Below are 18381 nucleotides of genomic sequence, written 5' to 3' on the forward strand. Positions count from 1 at the left end.
CATAGTACAAACTGACTCAACAAATGTTGAAAAAGCCAACGGTTTAAGTCACTGGCTTTTCTACACTTTGTATCTCTTGTCTCTTGCTTGAGTCTTGTGTAAGCTTCAGTTTGACTTTTTTTCCATCCTCTGTCATGCTCCACTAAGTGGAAGTTTACTGTGTTCTGCATTAAAGGCCATGTGTGCTCGCAGCTGCAGCTGTGGCCTCCCAGATGTAGACCAGCAAAGCAGCAGTAACATTTTACGGTGCTGAGTTCACACAGCTGCACAGAATGAAGACCACAAAATTATCTGTTGAAAGTTAAACTGTGATATTGGTATATTTGATGATACAGTACAGTATATTGCATGTAATGTATACTGTACACACTGTATATGAATACATATTGTGATTATTGATTTTGATTATCAAGTAGGCCTTTTTAATGGTGCAACAATCTGTTTGTGTGTGTATATACAGTATGTATATATTATACAATTCACTTACTCCAGTCGTCACTCTGTCAGCTCTGCAAAATGTACACTAAATTGTCTATTTTACAAATATTAGTTGTGCTTTATGTGGTTAACATTGGAGATAGCATTTGGCTATGAGTCCCTCATCAGCCACCGAGGCAAGCTGATTGATTGATCGATCTTATTTGCCCCAGAAACTAAGCACATTCTAAGCAAATACTCACTAAATTAAAAATTCATTAAGCACATTCATATTTGCCTTTTTACTGCATTTTAAGAACCACAAAGATTAAGCAAATTAGCCAGGTAACCGGTTAAAAACTGATGCCATAATTTATTTTTGCAAGCAAAAAGACAGCAGAGGAAATTTGGAAGAGACAGCAGTCCGTGTTTTCATTTTGTAATTTACTGTTGTGGAAACGCAATGTTTGAAGTGATGCTGGAAAGGATAGTTCCTGGCCAGCAGGGAAGTACGGCCTCAGGACCAGAGACTTTTTGCAGGGAAGGAACCAAAAGTCTCTGCAACTCTGGTCAGCATGGAGGTAAAGTTCCTGAATACGTAAACAGGCTCCTGGGAAACCTTCTGCAGACCAAAAGGGCTGTACGATGCAATACAGCACAATGCAAGAATGTTTTAATAAAACATTCTTGTTTTTACAGACCGTTTTTCTCCCGCCAACACGCTACATTGCTGCAATTTATGTCTCTGTAAACAATGAGTTTGTTGAACAAACTGTGTATTGATTCAGGTGTTTCTAATTTACCTCAAGCACTTTCTTTTTATACTTAATTGTTTTTAGCTTTATCAGCCAACATATGTGCCAATATGTGTAATAAGCCATAATATCTGCCTTTTTAAAGTACTTGTATTAAGTAAAACACAGAGGCTATTTCTATTTCACTGGTGGTTTAATACAATCATAACAAAGCATGTTATTTATGCTAGTATTAGTAGTGAAACCAACCCCCCCCCCCCCCTCAATAAGAAAAATGGGTGATGCTTCACTTAATCAACCACACACGTGAGCCAGGCCATGCTAGCAGAAGGTTGTGGTGTGCGTGTTATGACCACGCTAGTTACATTTCCTGCTACGGATAACGGCTTGCGTTTCCTCACCCTCTGTGTGAATCTGTCAAACAAAATACAGGTCTGAGGCTTCATGTGAAACTGGATATTCTGCACAGACTGTTGCTGCTGGAACCTGTGGCCTCAAAGTGATTGATTAACCTCTGTGTTGGAACTATGGGTAGACTCTTATCTGTGTTCACAGATGGGTGTGGACTGATCTGGGCCCAGTTTGACAAGCTGACCGTGTGATTGGCTCATCTGAATGTTCAGTCAATTATTTTTCATATAAAACTGGTGGCACATGGTTTAGGCTATAATTACTTTCTTTTGTCAGATGTAAATCGGCATTTCAATTACGCTAATTGTGCATATAGTGATTTTAAGTTTTCTTTGTTGTAGGGATACATTTCTCTCCATTTTCAGTGTTTTGGTTGGAAAGCAATTAACCCAAGTGTTGAACCTGTGCCCATAATGACTGTTTTCTCTGCCCCCTCTTCTCTCTGCTTTCCCTCTCCATTTCTCTCACTTATTCTTCTTTATTTTCTCAATGATTTTTGTCACTGCTTTCTCTATTCTCTCTATTTCTCTTTCTTTCATCACACGGTCTTCTCTCCCACCTCTTTCCCCTTTCTCTGCTTCTCTCTTCAGTCCAGCAAGGAAGATAAACTGTCAAGTCGTATTCAGAGCATGCTGGGCAATTACGACGAGATGAAAGAGCCGATTGGTGACACACTTCCTAAGCTTGGCGGTAAACCTTCAAACAGCTCGTCTTCCTCTGAGGAGAAATCGGGCCCACCTTTATTTGGCGGGGACCAGCGCGGCGTCGGTAGCGGTGGCAGCAGCCAGAGCAGCAAGTGGACTCCTGTTGGCCCTGCAGCAGGTGGATCTTCATCCCAGTCCCAGAAACGCTCTGGACTCCAGGGCGGGCACAGTAGCCAGAGAGGCAGTGGCAGTAGTGGCAGCAGTAGCCAAAGACACGGAGGGGAGGTGCGGGAAAAGAAGTCAAGTAAACACAGCGGAGGGTCAGAGCACTCAAAGTCACACACATCTAGTCCGGCCAAGGGCTCTCTGAGTTCCTCCGGCAGCAACAGCCACTTGCGCAGCTCCTTGTCTGCCGAGCAGCATCACAGCAAGGAGCGCTACCGCTCCAAGTCCCCACGAGACAGGGAGGCCAACTGGGACTCTCCCTCACGGGTTCACACCACCTTCCCCACTGGACAGCACTCGAGTCAGGCCTTTCCCCCGTCTCTCATGTCCAAACCCGGCTCCATGCTGCAGAAGCCCACAGCGTATGTGCGGCCTATGGACGGCCAGGAAACGGCAGAACCCAAGAGCTCACAAGCCGAAAGCTACAGTGGACAGTCGCACAGCAGCACCATGGGAGAGATGAAGTCCAACAGCAAGGCCTCACTTTCCAAACTCAAGATCCCCTCACAGCCTGTAGAGGTAAGGCTTGTCCACTGGCTTTCTATTAAGCGGACGTACTGTGTGTTTATGTAGCACTTAAGATATAAATCTATACTAGCAGAAGTTGCATGTGGAATATATATAGACTTAGAATGGCAGAGCAGTGTTAATGTTTGGAGCACATATTCATAATGATGTAATAATAGAATAGATTACCTCTCAGCATGTTAACACTTGGTCTGTTTGAACTCTGTCTCATAAAATGCCTATAGAATGACTCATGCTACTCAAAATGGAAACAGCCTCTCACCTGCTGGACTGACATCATGTCATTAAACACGTGTTAAATGTGATGTTTCTGTCTTTAGGGATCCGGTGAGGCCAACTGTGTCGATGAGATTTTGAAGGTACGTATATGATTGTATTGTATTATCAAGCTGACAGTTCGTCACGAGGCCTGTTGCTCGGGTCAATTTAAGACCATTGCGCATTACTAACACCTCAACTCATTTTCACTTTTTTTTTTCCTTGTTTTTTTTTTTCTTTCTTTCAGGAAATGACTCAGTTGTGGCCCCCTCCGCTGACAGCCATCCACACCCCCTGCAAAACAGAGCCCTCCAAGTTTCCATTCCCCACCAAGGTCAGCACCGCACCAGTCCCTGTTTTTACTGTTTGATTCAAATTATTTTGTGTCATAATGAATTAATAGGGCTAAAATGATTTGTTATGTACGGTGCAAACAGATCATCATCCAGAGACACATTTGGTGGCTGCCTAATTGAAACTATAAAGTGATGGGACTATGGATTCATTGTTAATCTGATAGTGAAATGAATACCAGAACTGACTGAAAAGTACTTCAACCTCCTTAGTGCTTGCATGTAGATATACCCGCCACACACTCAAGGAGGAAAAAAATCATTCAGAATAGATTCTTTTTCATTAATTCATTGATAGTTATCAGATTCGACAGACAAATTTTATATATTATTTCAAATTCTTTTGTTTACCTCAGGACCCTCACCCTTTTCCAAGTGCACACAGTGAGTATCACACATATTTCTGATTCAAACATAATAGATTTACAAAAAATAATGTACTGTATTTATATATATATATATTTTTTTTTATATTATGTATATATTATATTGTATGTTTATATATACTTATTGCTCATTAATTTTGTTTGTGTGTTTTTAGAGCGAGGTAGTTCTTCCAAGAGCTCCAGCAGCCACCAGTCCAAAGCTTGCGATGAGCAGCCCACGTAAGTGCTTCGTCCTTTCCTCCCTTTGTCTTTTTTCATCGTAACCTCATGTTTGTAGAGTTGCCCGTATTGATCCAGACAACAAAGAATAAAAATAAAACAAATAGTTATCATAAGGTAACAAGCGTTAAGGAACCAGACATGCATAGATGTCTTCACTAAGTTATGTAGACATAGCCGGCAATCTCAGACATATTACACTGCTGTAATACAAAGATTTAATTTAAGTTCATTCCTGTATTTCAGTATGTTGGAAGATGACCTGAAGCTCAGCAGCAGTGAGGACAGTGATGGTGAACAGGATTCTGCAAAGAACGCCTCAAGGAACACCTCTGCAAGGTAGCAGAAAGCATAGTAAAATTACTTTTTGTGAAATTTCAATACTGAGTTTTAGTTGGGACTGCGTCAGGTAGATGTTGACTCCAGCTAAAGTTTTGAGGCCACAGTGGTTTTATATTGACTTGCATTATAGTCAAAGGTGTTTGTTTTATTATGTTCCTTATCTTGAAAGAGATGGTGCACAATGTAGGTGACTTTCTTGTTATTTCTGTGGCACAGTCATAGAATTCATTTTAGAATTAAAGGATTATTTTTGCAGGATTTCTGGATTGCATTATATTGACATGATTCTTTTTTGGTCATTGACTGTATATATTAAATAATCAGCCGATGTTGGGTGTTTTTAAAACCTAAACAATGGGGAAATGTTAAAGAAAGAATATAAACTATATTAAGTTTGGGATTATTGCTTTTTTGTTTGTTCAGAAGGCCACATTACAGAGTCTGGCAGTACAGCTTTCAGCTCAATCTGGTCCTTGTCGCTGCAATAAGTGGTTGGTCAGGGTGTCAGTGCAGAGTGGTGTGGGATCTCAGGGGATAGCATCAACCACAGCTGAGAAAGGTGCAAATTACAAATCAAGTATGGAACCGTTTAGAAAAATACAAGCTATATGTAGAGGTTAAGAATAATCCTCAGCTATGAAAGTGTTGCCGTCCATTGTCAAGAGATAATCAGCGTATTGAACACTATACATCTTCACATGGAGCAAAGATGTGTCCATGAAATTGAAGACAAGATTTTAAACACACGACATGACGGGGTTGTTTGTATGCATCCTCCAGACTGTAAAACATGACTGATAGTGTGCTGCATACCTTTTGCACACAATATAAGGCTGTTTGACTCTTTTTCTGTTACAACAGCAATAACAGTGAAGGAGCGGAGCAATCGAGGGATGACTCAAGCAGCCACAGCGGCTCAGAGAGCAGCTCAGGCTCCGACAGCGAGAGCGAAAGCAGCACGACAGACAGCGAAGCCAATGATCACCCGCGGCCCGCCTCTCCAGAGGTAATGACTTCCCAGTTACTTTGTACAACGTTGTAGTGCTATTTAGGTGATTATGATTTGGTACTTAATCAACCATTATTTTCAATTGCAGTAACTGTACCTCGCTCTGTCCACCCTTATTTTGGGTTGTAATAGTTACAAAGCAGTCACTGTACTTTCTTCTGGCCACAATACCATCTTTTTAGTATTTTATTTTGTTTGACAAGGTTTCATAATAATTTTCATTAACTAACACATTGTTACAACTGTGTGCTCTGCTTCCCCTTCAGCCTGAACAACCCATGGCCAACAAGTGGCAGCTTGACAACTGGTTCAAGAAGGCCAAGCAGTTCTCCCCAGCCTCTCCAGTGGACAATAATGTTCCAACCAAGTGCAAGAAAGAGGGCAGAGATAACGGCTCAGGACGTGGCTATAGTAGTCAGGGAGGGGGTTCAAAAGACTCAGCGGCACCCACCCCAAGCAGGGACTTACGGGCGGCACAAAAGGGTGCAGAGGGTGGGCGTGGCCGGCAAAAATCCCCCGCCCAGAGTGAGGGTGGCACAAATCTGCGAAAGAGTGTGGGTAAAAAACAGCCTAAAAAGTCTGAGAAGCCCCCAGTTGTGGAGGAACCCAAGGGAGGTCTGAGGGTGGAGAGTGAGCCAGCTCCAGAGATACCTCCTCATCGGCCCAAAGCTGCTACTAAGGGTTCCCGCAAACCAAGCATCAAAACGAAATCAGCAAAAGAACCGAAATCCTCGCCGCGGCCCACCGCAGCTGCCGTCACCACTACTGCAGATAAACGCAAAGCCAAGGCACCCACCAAGACTTCCCAGAAGTCTCGCGAGTTTGTTGATACAGACTCTTCATCATCAGACTCTGAGGGGAATGACAGCATCCCGTCCTCGTCGCAGACACCCAAGTACACAGAGAGTATCAGGACCCCTGTGTGTGTGTTTTCTCCAATGGAAGAAAAAGAGTTGTTGTCGCCACTCAGTGACCCTGAGGAGCGCTACCCTGCAAGGCAACCTCAGCAGCAAGTGTTACTAGTGAAGATAGGTTAGTCGAAGCTGCTTATAAGGCGAATAAGTCTTATAATAATATAACACAAATTCTGTATTCTTCGCACTTGTTTTACATTTGTCTAGCTGGAGTGCACACTCCTGAAAATGTTCTTTTCTTTGGACCAAAGTAACCCGTACCCTTCCCTTTCCTTCCCATTTCCTATAGATCTCAGCTTGCTGTCTAGGATCCCAGGGCTACCCTACAAGGAGCCTGTAGAGATAAAAGTGGAGAGGGACGACTCTCTAGATAGAGACAGCAAAGACTTCAGCAAACAGAACTCTGAGAAGAGCTCTAGTAAGGCAAAGAGGAAACACAAGGTATACGACTTGATAAAGAAAATTTTGTGTCTGTGTTCTCTGCTGTGATCTTTAAATTTATGTCTCGCTTTAAGAAGAGTAAAAGGAGAGTAGTGGTTAGTGCCTACTACAAGACTTTAGCCCTGATTTTCCACTCAGTGACAGCTTTTGGAGCTTGCTGACAGTTTTTTGGACCCCCCCCAAACAGGTTTCCATCAAAGCAAAAAAAAAAAATGCCTTTCAGACAATGAACAGTTGATAAAATTTTGGTTGAGATCCAGATCTTGAATTTCTGCCATTAGATGATTATGCATTTATTTTTTAAATCATAGCTGTGAAACTACCAGACAAAGAGACTTACAATCTAAGTGATATGTTAGGGTGTAACAGTGAGTTGGGAAACCATTAAGGGTTGGCGGAAGGTTGTACTGTACCTTGTAAGAAATCAAGTGCTAAGTTGCACATTTCTTTGTCTTCAAAGCATTTTCTTCAGAGGCATGTACACACAAACACTAATAAATTATTTAATGTGTCTTTTAATTTTCTGCAATCTTTGTATGTTTTAGAATGATGAAGAAGGCACCAAACCAGAGAGCAAGCGATGCAAGCTAGAGGAGAAGTCCCTATCTAATCATAAAAACAGCAGTAAAGAGTGGGTATTCTTCCTTTTCCTTCCGATTATCATTCACAGTAAAACCCTCTGCACACCGGGAACACTTGGTGAGACAGTAGTACTTAATGTCTTTACAGGCAAAATGAAGCTTGCCAGATATCTTTTTCTCTATTCTTACAATTTTAACAAAATAAACCCTCTAAACTCCAGTGAGCCCTATAAAATTAAAGCATAAAGGCTCAGTGTCGTGGCTTGTTTGTTACATTGCAGCCTCTTCAAGCTGCACTTTAACCTTTATTATAAGAACATCTCTGCTATAATCCTAATGTGGATCTGGAAAGTTAATATTTATTCTTTTGAGTGTTAATATTTTATGACTCGAGTACAGTACTGCAACAAAGCTTGTCCGTTTAAATAACAAATACAAGATGTGTTACAATGACGATTCATGTCCCACCAGGTCTAAGAGGTCTTTGGAGAAGAAAGAGGAGCCTGTCCCCTCTCCTTCCATATCAGGTATTCAGCGGATGCCCAAGGCAGAGCATCCGAGTCGAAAGAGGACAGTCAGCCAGTCCTCCACCTCTTTGTCCAGCGGGACAGGAAGTGGAAAGGAGGGAAGCCACAGCACCAAGGGCAACTCCACCTCCAGACACAGAAAAGGAGAGGACAAGGGACGCAGCACACGCGATGGCAAGGTGAGTGCGTGTGACCTTATCGCCGGGCATTTGCTGTTGGTCTGAATATCTGGCAAGCATTTTGGATAGTGGGACGTGCAAGTGCAATCTTTCTTCATGTTTGCCAACTGTGCAGTGTTTCCCCTGGGGAAGTTAAAAAACTAAGCAAGTATGAAAAACTAAAAAACATGTTTCTGTGGGATTAAATGGAGTGGTTGAGAACATAACTTCTATATAGGTCTATATATTGTATACTATGTTCAATATCCATAGAGCCAGAAACATTTCTACTTCTAGACACCCTCAATCTCACCTTTTTCTCCATTTTGTTTTTCCCTCTACTTCAAACACCAGGCCCCTTTTTCCGGTAACTTTATTTCCCCTCGCTTGCTGTCTCTGCAGGAGAAATCCTCAAAGGGCTGCGATAACCAGCTGGCTGTGCTTCCACTCTCCACGGACGGCTCCAAGGCTCAGAGATCCAAGCTGGTGTTTGAGGACAGGTAAGAAGAGCTCTTTCCACTGTGGATAACCCCTCAGCAGGGTATGCAGAAGGAGCTGCTGTGGGGATCTAGGGTTGCCTTTGATGCATTAAGCTGTAGGAGGTTGGGGAGGTCATGAATAGATGTGCCTGCATGCAGGAGAGATGATGTACATTTCCATTTTAAAAGGCTCTCTGTTGGGAATCTGTGTCCTTTGCATGCAGAGGTAAAGAAACATGGTCTTGCCTTTTTATTGTTGTCTGTTGTTTCAGGGTTTGATTCAATGAAAGGATCTTGTTGTTTTTATGTTTAGTTTCCAGGTCTGTGCTAAGAGTAAATGTATGCAGAAACTGAGCCAATGAATAAATGAATGAATGAAGAAATTTATTTCAGACATATCAAAAATAAACCAAAAAAAATGTACTAATAAGTTAAATAAGCAAAACATTCAATAAACAATACGTAACATTAGCCAACACAGATATGTCTGAAAAGGAGTAGGAAGAAGTATACACTTATTTAATCCTTCCCTTTTTCCATAACTCAGTAAATTATTTCATTTAACACATATTTCTATCTTATTTATATTTATCACAATTATCTTATAAAATATATACACACACAATCATACACATACGTCAATGAACACATATTGCAGCTGTTAAAGCCCATCTTTCATATCATTTTTGAAAATCAAAAATCAAATCTCTATCAAAAAAGAACTTCTGAATAGTACCTGTTAGTAGTCTGTTTTTTGCTTTATACATGATTTGTGCAACTTGAAATTCGACTACAGCAATGAATTTTAAAGCTCTGGAATGTAAAAACAGTAAGTTGGTGTGATCATAATATCCTGCTTTATGAACTGTTCTTATGGCTCATTACACAGTGTTGTGGCTTTTTTTAATGGTTCAGGGAAGTAATGAAATTAGTTTGACCTGTTAAAAATGTTGTTTCAGGGTCCATTCGGCAGATCACTACTTACAAGAGGCCAAGAAACTTAAACACAATGCAGATGCACTGGTAAGAGCGGCAGCCTAATGCCTATTTACATACATAATTGAGAGTGTCAGTTGCTGCATGCAAAGCAGTGAGAGGAGAGGGTTGTTGTTTAACAAGGTCTAGACCTTTAATGTAAAACAACATCCTGTTGAGGTTTTGCATAGAGATTAATGATAGATATAGGAACACATTTTGAGTTTGTAACATATTTCCTTTTATTGCTGACATTTATGTGATTGTATTGTATTTATTGTATTGACTGGGACATTTACCTCAGACACAACGTTTTCAAAGCCCTTTTTTTCTCTGTGCTCTCACAGTATTTGAGCTTAATGTCCAAAAAGCAAAAAAACGGGTCGCTGAAAGATGAGCAGGTGACTATATTTAACTGCAGATCTGGTGTCAGTTACTTACCTGAGGATAATGAGATACCTGTCTCAGCTGCATGGCATTTCCACTCAAAATCCTTGAAACATTATTGTGTTGCTGCTGTTAAGAATTCTGTAATTTAAATACAAAACAGAAAATAACTTCTACTTAAAGTTAGACAAACAAACCAATGATACAAACACCCACACCCACCCTATTGAGGAGAACTAAGCAATAACATTTCTTTTTGTTCTCTTAAAAATTATGTTATGATGTGCCTGGATTACAATGTATTAGCCCTATTATGCTATACATTCAATCCAGAGGCCAACACACAACATAATTCAGTTGTTGCTGTTGATATTTAACGAAAAGAGAGTTTATGTATTCCACACCAAATCATATACAAACCATGTCAGTTATATAACGTGACCATGCCAAACACCATGTCAAATTTAAGTCATGTGAACAGGCTTTAGTCATGCATTGCTGTGACAGTTTCAGAAAGAAATGCAATATTAGACTGGTACATGCTCATTAACTTGGGATGCACCGCCAACAGAAAATGTAATTTTTTTGTGTGTCCCTGTTCACTCTTTTGCAGTTGGACCGTTTTGAGAAGGCAGTTTACTACCTGGACGCTGTGGTATCTTTTATTGAATGTGGTAATGCTCTGGAGAAGAGTGCCCAAGAGGCAAAGTCTCCCTTCCCCATGTATGCTGAAACCGTGGAGCTTATCAAGTAAGGACACATAAGTACCTTTTTTATTGTTGTCACAATTTAAAGGGGAACTCCACAGATTGTACACATCAAAGTCTGTTTACAGGTCTTTGATAGTACTACTGCATATGTGAATGAGAGTATAACCTGGGAGTGTAGAGTTAGGAAGAAGTGATGACACACCCAAAAATCCAAATGACCTGTCTGTGGTCGATTTGCATTGTGGGTAATGTAGATGCCAGGTTTGTGACAAGGAAGAAGAATGTTTGGAATAAAAAAAGACGGTATCTCTGTTTCTGTTGCATCAATTTTGATACTTTTTTATTATTAAACTGCCATTGTGCGTCCATGTTAGAGAAGTGCTCAATCAGTGTACATAGTACTCTTTTAAACAGAAAGTCAGTCAGTGTATTAAATGCATATGCAATGTTTCTATAATGACTTAACAGTTGGTTCTCCTAGAAACTAAACATTTGTTCTGTCTGTACGTTCAGATACACTATGAAGTTAAAAAGCTACCTGGCCCCAGATGCTACTTCAGCAGACAAGAGGCTAGCTGTGCTTTGGTAAGTATGCTGACTAACCAGTTATGGATTTCATGTTTAAGAGGTGTCATCCTGTCCTTAGCCATCAACTAAAAGTACTCAACATCCTTGTTCTTTGATTGAATGAGAGTGGTGTATTTAAAGATGCTGTAGGTAGGATTGTGAAGATCCAGTATTTAGCCAAAGAATTTGAACATCGACAACTTCTCAGTCCCTCCCCCCTTTCTGCTAAAGCCCAAAATGTTCTCCTAAGCCCCTCCCCCCACAAGGGAGAATTTTTTTAATTACCTGCTTCATGTAGTTCTACTCGAAAATAGGGTCAGTTTCAGCAAATATGACAGAAAGTTAGTTTTATAAGTCTTACCTACTGCATCTTTAAGGAGTCCACCTATTTCTGGTCATTGCTGTCTTCTTTGCAAGTTTACTGTAAGATCAATATGACCTTCTTTTATTTTCCTTTCCAGCCTGCGATGCCAGTCTCTGCTCTACCTGCGGTTATTCAAGCTGAGGAAAGACAGTGCACTAAAATACTCCAAAACACTCACTGAACACTTAAAGGTACTTTAACTGAGATCAAGTTTTTGCTTGGAAAACCTTCAAACCCAAAGGAACACATTATAAATTCTATGTATGTCGTTTTTTTTTTTCTTTCTGTGAATGTGTAACCTGCTGTGTACATAATGTTCTTCCCCTGACTTTGTTTGACAGAATTCTCTGAGTAACACCCAGGCTCCCTCTCCTGGAATGGGAAAGTAAGTCATGTCCTCTTTTGCTGTTTGGAGATTAAACGTAATTGTGAAGGAGACAGCTGTGTTTCCAGCACACGTCTTAAATGTTGAGAGAAAGTACTGCAAATTAGTTTGACCTTTTCCCAACGGTTAAAGGTTTAACTTTGTTTTACAGATAGTTAAGATAACTATTGAAATACTGTTTTTTTTTTTTTTTTTAATCAGCGCCTGTGCAGATACTTGTTGCTGTAATTTCACCTGTTTTAACACTTTGTGGTAAAGAACAGTTTGAAGCTCTTGAGTCATACTGGGTAGCAATTACATAAATACTGCTATCAAGGATGATTTCTAGTTAGTGCTCAGTTTATCTAACTGTCATGCCGTCACAGGCGTTTGTTGAGCCATCTAAAAATAACTTGCCGTGGACCAAACTGTTTCCATACCAGTTCCAGCACTTTGAACACCATGTCTGCTTGTTTCTGTTTCCTAACGCAGCAAGGCAGCGGGTATGCCCTCTCCAGTGTCTCCGAAGCTGTCGCCAGGCACGGCCGTCGGCTACTCGGCAGTCGTCAGCAGCAGCAGCGCCAGCTCGTCTGTGACCATACCTCAGCGCATCCACCAGATGGCTGCCAGCTATGTTCAGGTCACCTCCAACTTCCTGTACGCCACCGAGGTCTGGGACCAGGCGGAGCAACTATCCAAGGAGCAGAAAGGTAAACTGCCTTTTAAACAGACCATGTTTTGGGACAAATCAGTACTTCATTGTAATATTGGCAGCAATGAAAAGGGAAATTCCTTACACATAACAATACAGTAAAGTAAACTTAAAACACCAGGGTCTCATTTAAAATGCTCTAATATTATAGCATTGTTGTTGCTTTTTAAGCCTTTGTTGCTGAGATGTGTTGCAACTTTTCTCCACTATTCAGGGTAATGTTAATAGACTTGGAAGTTTCATAAAATTCCAGCACTTTTTAATTTCAGAATAGATCTATCTAATAAAGGCAAAACACCTGATAAAATAGACTTAAAAAATTGAGAACATGCTAAAAAATGGAGCTGTTGAATCCTTTGATGTACTGAACTGATTATTAAATTATTAGTACTCATTGTAACACGTGTTAGAATGCTCGCCTAGCTGCTAGCATGGCACGCCCTCATACTCTGCTTCTGACTAGGTAGCAGTACTTACTGCGCATGTGCGACTCCCAACAAAGATGGAATAGAAGTGAGATGCCTCACTCTGTAGCTAAAACAGAGAGCTATGTGCAGTACAACAAATATGATATAACCTCTAAAAACAATTATGAACCTAAAAATGAGCATAATATGAGCACTTTAAAACATCTCTGGAAAATAGTTTTTCACTATTTTCTGACAATTTAAAGAAAAATAAATTATGATGAAAACAAAGGATCTTGCTTGTCCCACCTTGAACTTTTCGCTGGCTTTTAAACTGACCCTGCCCCCTCTCGCTGTGTCTTTGTTTTCCCCAGACTTCTTCTTGGAGTTGGACAAGGTGATGGGTCCTCTGATCTTCAACACCAGCAGCATGACAGAACTGGTGCGTTACACACGGCAGGGCCTCCACTGGCTGCGTCTGGACGCAAAGCTTATTCCCTAGCGAGCACTTGTTCCCTGCACGCTGCTTCCACACACACACACACACACACACACACACCTCAGCCTCTTGTGTTCAGCAACATGTGCTCAAAGACACAAACGCATGCCCTCTCAGACAGACACACATAAAATGATGTACTGTATGCACACACACACACACACAGAGTCCACCTCTGGTCCTCCATGTACACACACACACACACACACACACACACACACACACGTGTGATGAACTTCTCAGACATATCTCCAACACTGTGTCCATTTTCTACACCAGCTTGCCAAAAACACTGAGCAATCTAGAGCATCTCACACCGTCGACAGCACCACACAGGGAGAAGCATCGAAACTGCAGCACAGGAACAAAAAGAGCTTATCGCCATGCTTCATATATCGGCATTCTTACAATCTTTGAAGGCCATGTTTTTATCTCTTTGGCATGGAAGCACTGGGTGAATTATTTCTTACGAAAACGCTTAACAATGGGGTCTGGTTTTTAGGCTACTTTGGCTTTTAACTTTTTATTTTACTTTGTTTCACCAAAGTACCTCCCATAAACACCAAAGGTGCTTTAAAATGAAGGTTTCTCTTTATCATTTTTGTGCCTTGTATGTGAGCGACAGGAAAACAAACAGCCACCCCTCATATCTGATGAATTGTTTTTATTTTTCCTCTTTTTGTTGTTGTTGCTACAACTCATTTTATGCATTTTGCAGTTAATGGAAGCTGCTAACATTTATGTTTTTTATTGCAGTCTTTCAGTTTTAAGTCAAGTCCTGTTAACACATTTTAGAGCAAAGATGGCATTGGCCACAAATTAAGCTTCATAACACCATCTTGATTTATCTTTCCTTCAAAGTCTCGAGGCGCTAAAGCTTAATCATAGAGCATACCCACAGGATTTAAGGACGGACTGTAGGAATAGCCACTGTGCACAGCAGATTCTGACACACATATTTATGAATGTTCTCTTTATCGATCAGTGTATTTATTTTTAACAGTGTCATTTTATTTTCCAAAATCATGAACTACTTTTTAGACGTGCTAGAAAATTGAATGTTGGTCAGTTTGTTTAAACCACTGTGGTCTGGTTTGATGCAAGGAGCAGCATGGCCTCCAGGGGCCGCTAGTGGGGGCTTTTAGTCTCTTGGCCTTAATATAATTGATCATGTTAATGTTCTCTCTAAGAGATTTTCTGTCTTTGACGCTCCAGAGTACGAGTCTCTCCCTATGAAATGTTTTTACACTTGTAACCACATTGTTTATTGAGAAATATGCTCGAGGAAGAGTCACTTCCAGACAGTGTTAATCTTTTTTTTTGATCCCCTTTGTTTGCTCAGAGTGTATTTTTCTAAGGAACAGCAGGGAGTGTCTTAAGTATTGAAGGTCATTTCCACATGCAGTTATTTACATTGCAGTTTATAAAAACTGGGCCTGAGTTGACCACTAATTTGGCACAACAAAAGCTAATTCATCGGGAAGGAAAGATTATGAGAGGCAAACTTATCAGTGTTGCATGTATAGAACAAAGAGTTTTAAATCTATCATTATATATTTCAAAAAAAGAAGTATAACGGCCAATATAGATTTTATTTATATAGCAAGCAGTTTTTTTTTTTTTCTTCCTCTGGCCAAGCAGAAGTATAACTTTTCAAATGCATTCTTTTAAAACAGGGTTGAACCAAGGGTTATTAGATGCAAAGTATTTGTATATGTAATTTTTCCTATTTAAATTTTAATCATACTTGTATTACAAGACGGTAGATAAGAAACATGTCAGCTAGTTGTTAGGCTGGGTAAAAACGACAGAGTAATAGTGAATTTTGAATGAAGACGTTAATATTACACCCATGATTTCACTTGACATTTGGGGGTTTGTAATGGCCAATGACATGAAGGACTGTCCAATTATGTTTTTATTTTTTTTTAGGCCCTCTTCTTACTACAACATGCTGGAAATATGAATGCCTGGGTCAAATAGTATTCATGAGAACTTTCATTGGTTTGTTTTGGTTAATGGCAGATGTGTTTGGACAAGAGGAAAGTGACAGAAAGTTTCAGACCTATTATTATAGTCTAACTTTCTGGCACTTTTCTCCCATTTTCAACCATACATTTGGTGTATTGACACTTCATCTTACACCTTTTTCATCTCAAGACAAAACACATCTTAAGAAAATTATTATTTGGCTCAGGTTTAACTTTTTTATTTTGTTGTGTTTTGTATTTTCTTTCCTTCACTGGCTCCCTAACCTCTATTGTAGGAGGGGATACTGTTATTTCCTCTGGCACTTGAAAAAGAGAAAGCCAGAGGAGGTATTATTTTAATCTATGCAGGATTTTTACAACAACAAAAAAAAGAATCCGTTTCTGTGGAAGAACTTTCATTTTTTGGCTTGGGATTTTTATTATTATTTTTTTTCACTTCTTTTTTTCCCGCCTCAGTGAGAAACCTGATGAACTCAAGTGTCCAATGCCTTTAGCTTTTGCAATTTTGTGTACTGGTTTAGTATATATGTGTATATAGATCTTTTTTTATAACCAAACACCGATGGCTTGAGCCATTTTGTACTTAAAGCTGGAGGCCACTTTTCTCATAGGAATTCCTCTGTGGGTTTTGCCAGCCCAGTTAATGTCTTCATACACTGGTACACTTTGTAAGTACAGGTCTGCGCCTTGTGTTCCCTACACTATCTTGTAGTCAAATGTGCAAAATTTAGCATTAGAGTAATTTTTAACAGTTTGTTACTCACACTTATTTATTTTTCTGCCCCTTTGCTTAGTTTTTTTTTTTTCTATTTTGCCATTTTAAGGAGTACCATTTTATGAAATAGGAAGATGTAAATGTATTGGGGTTGTTCATGATGAGATTTCCTTGTAAGTAGTAATTAATATTAATTCTAACTTGAATCCAGGGTAAGATGATGATTTTTTTTTTGACATTCAGTAGGAAGATGTTAACACTTGCATGTTTCTATTTAAATACAAATGTATAAATTGTAAATATAACATTTCTTTAAGGGTGAATTTCTACTACAGGTTGACATTTTTATTGAAATTTAAAAATGCTGTAAATACATTTGTGAGATACTTTATGCACACTTTTCCCCCCCTCCATGTGTTTTTGTGTTCTCTTCTTCCAAGCTGTTACAGAGTACATCCTAGTCTCTTTAACACTGTATATCAAATTGATTATTCGGTCCTTTTTTTTTTTTTTTACAGTGTATGTATACTTTGTCTTCTGCTTCACTGTCTCCCAGTATCATGGTCGCCACATAATCGTTAATGTCTCTAGATCCAAGTGCGAATATTTTGTCTTCTCTGTATTTGATATGGAGGCGTGTACTTTTCATGAAATGTATATTGTTCATCTCATGGGATGGATGGATGGATGGTGTGTACAGTCTGTTATGTAAAACCACGTCTGTTTTCTCCTCACGAGAGAGATGTATTTACTATGTGTCCCTTTTGAACAATTGGTCCAACATGTCTTTTGAAACAAAGGTATTTCTCTACAGGTCAAAACAGTTGTAGCAGTTTATACAGTATGTTGTATAACACCTTTTTTCTAAAAGTCGTCTCTAAAGTGAGACCAGCAGCATACACTATGTACAATAAAGTTGGATTAGTTTTAAGAGAACTGATAGAGATACTATATATGATGGAGGCAATATGATTAAAGGTACTCATTGAGTTTGATCTTCAAACTTAGGTTATGTAATTTAAAAGCATTCTTGTGAAGTGAGTATTAATTGTGACTAATGAGAGTCTGTCCTGAATATTCTTTGTATTTTGCCGTATTGAGAATAAAATATATATGGATATGTTTAATGGAGTGAGCTTATATGAAAAATATTGAAAATATGATTCACTGAACAAACTTAAAGATGCCCTGTGGAATATATATATATATATACTTTTCAGAATGTATAATACATTATTATATAAAAAAGATACCTGTATATCTGAATGTAACATAAGTGTGAACAGCTGAGATGTAAATGCCATCGACAAAGAGGAACAATGGCCACAAGTTGGGATATGGATATGAGAAAGTAGCAACACCCCAAATGTATAAATACTCCATTACACGTAAAAGTCCTAAGTCAAAAGTACAACAGTTTGTGTTAAAAAAAAATTGAGTATTAATGGATTAGTATTAGTGATGCATTATTATTATTATTATTATTATTATTTGTAATTTGTTTTTGAGTATTTTATGTTGTAGCTGGTTGAGGTGGAGCTAATTTTACTGTTGTACAGAAACATTGCAATGCCTTGCGTTTCATAAACTCATAGCTTTTGTTTATAACAACTTCTGCAAAATAACTACAGCAGTTAAATAAATGTAATGGAGTAAAAAGTATAACATTCCCCTCTGAGATGCAGAAAGTGGCATCAAATGGAAAAACCTAAGTACAGTATTTAACTAAATGTACTTAGTTACATAAGTACTGCTTATTGGAGTGTACTAACAACAGAGTGAACAAACTGTAATTTCCCCCTGGGGATCAATAAAGTATAAATTATTATTCAGAATCAGAATCAGAAAGAGCTTTATTGCCAAGTACGTTTTTTTACAAATACAAGGAATTTGTGTTTCTTGGTGTTGTTGGAGCATGTCACATTCTCTAGATGTAAGAAGGATAAGAAGAATATAAACAATATTACTATACATTTATACACACAGTATGTATTAATAAAGATAGAAAATAAAATGTTAAATAAAATAAGTAAAAAGGAACGG

At 39.2% G+C, this 18381-nt stretch overlaps 1 protein-coding gene across 11 annotated transcripts in view; it reads left to right on the forward strand.

Annotated features, from left to right (window-relative positions):
- The window catches only part of aff4 (AF4/FMR2 family, member 4), a 37700-nt gene extending 20235 nt beyond the window's left edge, over nucleotides 1-17465 (forward strand). For 6 of the 11 annotated variants that reach the window (XM_031280653.2, XM_031280655.2, XM_031280651.2 and 3 more), the window contains 20 exons: nucleotides 2174-2971; nucleotides 3301-3339; nucleotides 3486-3572; nucleotides 3948-3975; nucleotides 4133-4196; nucleotides 4443-4535; nucleotides 5400-5544; nucleotides 5814-6579; nucleotides 6751-6902; nucleotides 7448-7533; nucleotides 7955-8189; nucleotides 8571-8668; nucleotides 9607-9670; nucleotides 9970-10023; nucleotides 10623-10759; nucleotides 11233-11304; nucleotides 11748-11841; nucleotides 11992-12035; nucleotides 12507-12724; nucleotides 13508-17465. In XM_031280653.2, coding sequence (XP_031136513.1) covers nucleotides 2174-2971; nucleotides 3301-3339; nucleotides 3486-3572; nucleotides 3948-3975; nucleotides 4133-4196; nucleotides 4443-4535; nucleotides 5400-5544; nucleotides 5814-6579; nucleotides 6751-6902; nucleotides 7448-7533; nucleotides 7955-8189; nucleotides 8571-8668; nucleotides 9607-9670; nucleotides 9970-10023; nucleotides 10623-10759; nucleotides 11233-11304; nucleotides 11748-11841; nucleotides 11992-12035; nucleotides 12507-12724; nucleotides 13508-13635 — 3402 coding nt within the window. In that variant the 3' untranslated portion in view covers nucleotides 13636-17465. The remainder of the gene's footprint in view (nucleotides 1-2173; nucleotides 2972-3300; nucleotides 3340-3485; nucleotides 3573-3947; nucleotides 3976-4132; nucleotides 4197-4442; nucleotides 4536-5399; nucleotides 5545-5813; nucleotides 6580-6750; nucleotides 6903-7447; nucleotides 7534-7954; nucleotides 8190-8570; nucleotides 8669-9606; nucleotides 9671-9969; nucleotides 10024-10622; nucleotides 10760-11232; nucleotides 11305-11747; nucleotides 11842-11991; nucleotides 12036-12506; nucleotides 12725-13507) is intronic. The other 5 variants (XM_036008710.1, XM_031280659.2, XM_031280650.2 and 2 more) reach the window with 3 other exon arrangements.
- The last annotated feature ends 916 nt before the right edge of the window (nucleotides 17466-18381 follow it).

This window comes from Sander lucioperca, chromosome 13, assembly GCF_008315115.2.
Source record: "Sander lucioperca isolate FBNREF2018 chromosome 13, SLUC_FBN_1.2, whole genome shotgun sequence".
Classification (NCBI taxonomy): Eukaryota; Metazoa; Chordata; class Actinopteri; order Perciformes; family Percidae; genus Sander; species Sander lucioperca.